This window comes from Artibeus jamaicensis, unplaced genomic scaffold (assembly GCF_021234435.1).
Source record: "Artibeus jamaicensis isolate MK-2021 breed Jamaican fruit bat unplaced genomic scaffold, CSHL_Jam_final scaffold_833, whole genome shotgun sequence".
Lineage (NCBI taxonomy): Eukaryota > Metazoa > Chordata > Mammalia > Chiroptera > Phyllostomidae > Artibeus > Artibeus jamaicensis.
In genome coordinates this window covers 21,232,098-21,238,654 of record NW_026522056.1, presented here as the reverse complement: position 1 = coordinate 21,238,654, position 6,557 = coordinate 21,232,098, and the positions used below count along the sequence as shown (strand labels likewise).

Sequence of the window (6,557 nt, the reverse complement as noted above, 5' to 3'; positions counted from 1 at the left end):
CACCCCCCCCCGCCATTTGACTGCAGACTGTCCCAAATTCCTGCGGGGTGTGCACACGTCCCCTGGGACGTTTCTGTAATTTGTAATTTCCCATAAGAACATGCCACCTTTGGTGCGTTGTCCTGGAACTGGGTCCAGGACTAAACTCAATTTCTCTTTCCCTCTCTCTCCTTTTCTCTCTCTCTCATTTCTAGATGCAAAAGGAAGGGTTTATCAAATTGCATTCCCTACTTGGGTCAATTTCCCTAATAGCCAAATGTAAAATCTCCCTCGGGAGAGTCCGTGTATGCAGGGAATTTCAGTTGGCCAAACTCCCTTGCACGTCAGTGTCCTCTGGATGGTTTCCAGACATGGTTTTGGGCTCTCGTTTGTCTGTTTTTTTGTATCGGTACTCACGTTTTTTAACTCGAACACACAGCTGAGGCCTATAGTCTCCTTCAGCTTTTACGTATGGAGAAATGGAGTACTGGAAAGTCCAAGTGAGTTTCTCGGGGTCCCCGCTAATCAATGGCAGGGTTGAGACCAAAACCCAAAACTCTTTGTGGGGTGAGTGTGCACGTGTGTGTGTTGATAGGTGGAAAGAAAATTCATTCACTTTTGCATGTTTAATATAAGATACATGCTTGCCCAGGGCCTTCTAGATAGGGTGACTGGAACGTCATGGTAAATTATTGATAAATGAGTCATGATAAACACGTGACTGAAAAATCTTAGCATGAAATCACTTTTTTCCATAGCTCATCACTTCTTTAAAAGCCCATCATGGGCAAAAAAAAAGTTAGATAGTTAATAGCAGCCAGTTAAATAGCAAAATGACTCAAGTGTTTGGGAGTTACCTGATACAGGACATTTTTCTCCTCTACCCTTTGCTCCGTAGGATAGAGTCACCTAAAATGCTGCGAGTCTACAGTGGCATTTTAAATCAGTTGGAAATAGAAGAGGACACCTCTTTCTTTGCGGTCCAAGAAATAATAATCCATGATCAGTATGAAACAGCAGAGAGTGGATATGACATTGCCTTGTTGAAACTGCAAGCAGCAATGAACTACACGGGTATGTAGAGTTTTAAAGGGCCAGTCATCTACCAGGGTGACCTGAGAATTGTAGTTGGCACCTGCAGATCCATAGGCTGAGCCTGGCAGTCTCTCCTCGCGCTGCTATTATGACAGGGAGGGGACCTGCAAAGCCAGACTGCCAGCCTGTTAAGACCGACACTCTTTCCTGATTGTGGAATCGTATTTGGGTGAAAAGATGCGTTTTCTCTAGGCTTCTTCAGATGCCCAGGGTGAGTTTTAACAATCCAGCAGCTGGTATGTTGAAGGTGATTTGTAGCTTCCTCGTAGGGACAGAGGGTTGCAGGTCGGAGCACTAACGCTACTTGCCCAGGGTCACAGACCCATTAGGGTGATGAACAGTGCGGGGCCCGGCAGGTGGAGGGGACTGTGGCTTGTCTCTCCTTCCCTCATCCTGTACTGTGTGAACAGGAGGGGTGAAAAGGTGGGACAACTGAGCAAAAATGAATAGAGAGCACACTCAATGGTGCAAACAGAAACAAAGGTGTCTGGGGAGAGCACATACATTTCATATCGGATAACTACATTGTGATTTTTAAAATTTAGATTTTCAACGGCCCATATGCCTGCCTTCCAAAGCAGACAGGGACGTCCTGTACACGGATTGCTGGGCGACTGGGTGGGGCTACCGGAAATTCAGAGGTAAAAAAAAAATGATGTTTCTCCGCGTGACCCGTTTTAACGAGCACAAGTCAACCCTGACCTTTTCTGCTGTCTCAGGCCGCACGGCCAAAATACAAGTAAAACAACATTATTTGTTACAGAAAGCAAACTGATAAAGATGGGGGGGCAGCATCCCCCAGCGAGGGCGGTGCCCCGTCCGTTTGACTGGAAATGTGAACTGTGACAGTCTTTGTAGAGACTGATTCTTCTCGACGAAGTTTAATGTGAAACCTAGCACTTTTCAGTAAAGGTTCGAGCCTCTTATCCCATTGTTTTCCCCTGGTAGTCATTTCAGTTAGAGCCTTCATTAATTTTCTAACTTAATTAGCATTAACAAGATGGTACAGCAGTGAGAAGAATGTCTTTTTTACACTCTGTAATTATAAAAGGCCCACATGGTAAACCCAGCATTTTTTTCCTTTCTAGATTTTTTATAAAGGTGGAATTTTAATTTTAAAGACATCTACTTCTATTTAAATATATAGTTATTCCATTAGTTAACCAAAAAAACCCTTTTTACAGACAAAATACAAAATACTCTCCAGAAAGTCAAGATCCCCTTGGTGACACGTAGCGAGTGCCAGGCACACTACAGCGGACACAGAATAACCAACAAGATGATCTGTGCAGGCCACCAGGACGGAGGGAAGGACGCTTGTAAGGTAACCCCGTTCTCCACCCACGGAATCCTTTCCAGTTCCAACGTGGAACACATTTGGAAACGCGGGGGTTATGCTATATTCGTTACGCTCACACTGAAGTCTACCAAAGGGTCCCGGCGGCATCTGAGGTGCGATCACTGTGAGCGAACTAAGTGTAAAACTTGAGAAGGGTCTGAACTGACCTCCGTGCCCCCTCTTTCCTCCCCCTTGTCACAGGGAGACTCGGGAGGCCCCCTGTCCTGCAAACACAATGAGGTCTGGTATCTGGTGGGCGTCACAAGTTGGGGCGACGGCTGTGCCCAGAGAGGGCGCCCCGGTGTCTATACCAACGTGGTCGAGCATGTGGACTGGGTTTTGGAAAACACTCAAGCGGCGTGAATGCGTCCCCAGGGGCCGTTTGGCTCTGTGAAGGGCAAGCCCAGACGGTCCCTGGAAGAGGGCTTTGATTTCCCTAAAGAAGACACAGGGTCCCCATTTGCCTCCCCAGGGGACAATCCACTGCAGTAACAAATGGAAGAGGCTTGGTGTTTGCAAGAATATACCAAAAGAAAACAAACAGTCCTTTTCAAAAGTTCCTGTGCCATGGTGATCACAGCTTGTTTTCAGCCACTTGGTGTGTGATCACTCTTCTGCCGAGACAAAGAAATAGCGTAAGGGACATTTTTGAAGATTAAAAATACAGCTAGATAGGCCTGGGAAGAATAGAGTAGAGGCACCAAAGGATGACAGCTTCTAATACAGGGTCTGGAAGTCGTGTATGTTGGAATGAATAGGAGTTTCATGAGCAACTTCTAATGAGGCAATTCCGTGGAGGGCGTGGCCCTAAAGATGGTCGTTTTATATCATTATCACTTAATTCTATGCAATAAAAGTTAATATGGACATTTCAGAATTAAGCAAACAGCTTGTTACAAGGATATTATAGACCTAAAATTGAGGAGGCCCAGCCATCAGTGATTAGTATTGTCAATAATAGTAGTCGAGTTGTTTTGATTAACAAGAATATCGCAACATCAACCCCTTACCACACACCCATTGTTGCTGGCTGCCGTACTCTCAGCTTTGCTTCTTGTTATGCCTCTTACCCCTGGTTACACCATGTAAGATAAGGTACTATCTCCCCCATTACAAAGGAATAGAATGCTGATTTTTCCGAGAGAGAAAGAAACATTCCTTTGTAAATATTTTCAACTCAATTCTCCATTCCCCCACAAGATGGCACTTTCAACCTCTTTTTGCTACGTGTATGCCATGGCATCTGGTCGGGATGCACCTAATTTATAAGGGACTTAAACAAATTCGAGTGTGCATAACATCCGTAAATGTGTCACCAACTTCACGGCTTCCATTCCAAGTTGCTTTACTTTTCAAGCATGACTTTTGTGGGCGTCTAGTCCCGAGGCAGCCGCTTCTCCTTCAAACCCTGGGCTCCAGGACCCCCAGCTTTGGGACATCACTGCCCTTTGCTGACTAACCATTGAGAGCCCCCAACAGCGGGCTCACAGTGGATGGTGTGGACCAAAGCGACCTCCTCCAACACCTGCAGGGCTGCAGGGGGAGGGCTTCCCTGCATAACACTGTGCCATCCCGGCGGCCCCTTGCCGCCTTGCTGAGTCCTGTGGTGCAGAGCTGCTCTTTACCACGTCTTTGTAAATGGTGCCCCCTAAGTTGCGGCAGCTCTCCCCACCTGTTTGCCACCCCCAGCCCCCCTGGTCTCTCACCGCCCCCACACCTGCCCACCTGGGCATGTGAACAGAACCCTCTATCTCCATCGCTCAGAATATTGTTGAGATCATGTAGCAATATTTAAAAGCTTTTTTGTTGAATACTGAGGGCTTGTGATAACTGAAAAAATATGGTCCCACTCTGTACACACACACACACACGCGCACACACACACACACACACGCACAGGTGGATTTGGATACAATCACTTGGACATGTCAGGACCAAGTTCCTCTGTAGAGGGTCCCTCACTGGCTTGCAGGGACCAGCTTGAGCATTCTCCAGCCACAGGTCCCACAGGAGCAAAAGCAGATTTAATGGGGCCAAAATTGTACTACTCTGTGACTTCGACATAGAAAGTCTCTTAGAGGCAAAACTGATCATTTTATTTGGCTTGTCCTTTCATGTGGTCAGAGAAAAGGCCTGAGGTACGAATTTTTCCTGACTGGTGGACAGTGTTGAATAAGCTGGCCAACGAGCTAGGGACTTGGGGGACAAAAGTGAAATAATGCTGGCGGGGGGAAAAAAACTCTGGGGAAAAGGGAGGTAGGTGCAAGACTTCAGAGGGTGACGCAAAATCGTGATAACTGCCAAGCCTGACCACGAGAGGGCGCTGGTGTTCCATGAATCGAATGCCAACTCCATACTCCACAGAGTTGAAACAGAAATTACGTGAAGCCTTCAAGTGTCATTCTCCTCTCAGTCCTTACGCTACCTCCTATTTTAGCCCTCCTGTTTTCAAATTTTACTGGATCCCAATCCCAGCTTGTGCTCCCTGTAACAAAATTATAATTCAGACCCGCTAGGAAGGCAGATTTAGGCGTGGTGGGACACCAGAGAGGGGCAGATGTTTTCTATCTTCATCCGGCTGCCACCAAGCTCACCTGGAGACGTCTGCCCGGCCTGGGCAACGCAGGACCGGCTGGAAACGCCGCCCCAGTTCCACCTTTATGCCACGAAGCCAAAATCGCCTCCTTGGAAATTAAAAAAAAAACCTTCAGAAAGTGGGTTCAGATGTTGACTCCGGAAAGAGGTGCCTGATGGGCAGATTTTTCTTCTCGAGAGCCACATAATCTGAGAGAAAAGAAATAAAGATTTTGGAAGTCATACTTCAAATTAAGCATTGAACTGTTTATTTAAGGAAAAGAGCGCAGTCCCTGTTAGAATCCAGAGCAGACTTGTACACAGAAGTGTTATTTGGGGATGAATTTCAGTTCAAGAGTTCCTTTTAAACTTACTCCAAGTCATCATTGCAGAGGACATAAGATGCAAACTATCAAGAATGTTCAGCCCTGGCTGGTGTGGATTCCTAATCCAGACACATGCCTGGGTTGCAGGTCAGGTCCCCAGTAGGGGGCACGAGAGAGGCAACCACGCGTCCATGTTTCGCTCCCTTCCTTTCTCCCTCCCTTCCTCTCTTCCCTCCTCTCTTCAAAACTACCACAGACAAAGGAATGGAATTAACTGTCTTACCCATTATCCAGTTCATCCAAGAATAATTATTACCATTGATTTTGAGGTGTGTAACTGCCATATTTTATTACTGAATGTAAGAGATGGGAAAGAAACTTTTAAAATGTAATTGGTAATTTTATAAGTGAGAATTGTTAGAGAAGAACTTATTGAAAATGTTACTGTATTTCATATAATTCCGATATTTGTTTTAAAAATAGATGAATCTAAATTTAGCTGATTCACAAACTTTAAAATAAATGTCAAATTTTAAAAAGATGCTATTGTAGGCCTAAAAGAGTAGTTATCTTTCTGTCAATGAATCAAGTGATATAAAATTTCTGTTAAATATTTTATTATGTGCTTAAATGCTGAAAATCTTTCTTTTAACTAACAGAAGTTTTTGGTTGAGTTCATATTCAAATGACCAACAATAGTTATTTAACAGAATTTTAAGTGTTTGAGAATTTTAATACTATTTTATGAGTGTCTTAAAGAAAATTTATAAAACACATCACAATACAGACATCAGACTAAAAAGCACCCGTGATCCATTGTGCTGCTCATACCCTGACTCCGTTGTGTTTCTAGAACCTAGTAAAGACAGCCAAAACGGACCCTTCAGAGCAATGCCATATTTGAGTACAGGCAGAAAGATTTAACCTGAAACATAAGCACACAGAATACAAATTTTAATTAAAAATGAGATAATTCATTGATGGATGAGAGTGGATCTGAGCCGATCCGACCTCTCAGTAAATGTCAGGTTGTTGTGGTAAATAGTGTTTTGTGGGTAGAGGAAGTTAGGCCACTATGTGTCCCCTGTCCCTGCTAGCTGCCCACGAGACAGCATGTGCCAGAGAAACCAACTGTTAGACCCAACTCCGCCAAGTACACTGATACTGGTTAGCAAGTGTACAAAAACAGTCACTCGGCCTATTCTTCTAGCTTTGCGACGGCCACCCCCGGTCGTCAGGCACTC

General features: G+C 45.0%; 1 protein-coding gene across 3 annotated transcripts; it reads left to right on the top strand.

The window, feature by feature from the left end:
* Window positions 1-774: 774 nt before the first annotated feature.
* Window positions 775-5,159, top strand: LOC128625780 (coagulation factor XI-like). Of its 3 annotated transcripts, none has more exons than XM_053660068.1 (4): window positions 775-1,053; window positions 1,620-1,715; window positions 2,259-2,398; window positions 2,886-5,159. In XM_053660068.1, exons 1-4 carry the CDS (start codon window positions 813-815, stop codon window positions 2,985-2,987), a joined length of 579 nt encoding a protein of 192 aa, XP_053516043.1. In that variant the 5' UTR covers window positions 775-812; the 3' UTR covers window positions 2,988-5,159. The 3 variants fall into 3 exon arrangements, with proteins under 3 accessions (XP_053516043.1, XP_053516042.1, XP_053516044.1); XM_053660067.1 differs by having other exon boundaries at window positions 2,615-5,159; XM_053660069.1 differs by lacking the exon at window positions 1,620-1,715 and having other exon boundaries at window positions 2,615-5,159.
* Window positions 5,160-6,557: the final 1,398 nt, after the last annotated feature.

Excerpts from the sequence above, each read along its gene's own strand:
- LOC128625780 (XM_053660067.1), top strand. The coding sequence starts at position 813 with ATGACTCAAGTGTTTGGGAGTTACCTGATACAGGACATTTTTCTCCTC. Across the intron at positions 1,716-2,258 it reads GGGCTACCGGAAATTCAGAG|ACAAAATACAAAATACTCTC; the intron begins GTAAAAAAAAAA and ends CCCTTTTTACAG. Across the intron at positions 2,399-2,614 it reads GAGGGAAGGACGCTTGTAAG|GGAGACTCGGGAGGCCCCCT; the intron begins GTAACCCCGTTC and ends CCCTTGTCACAG.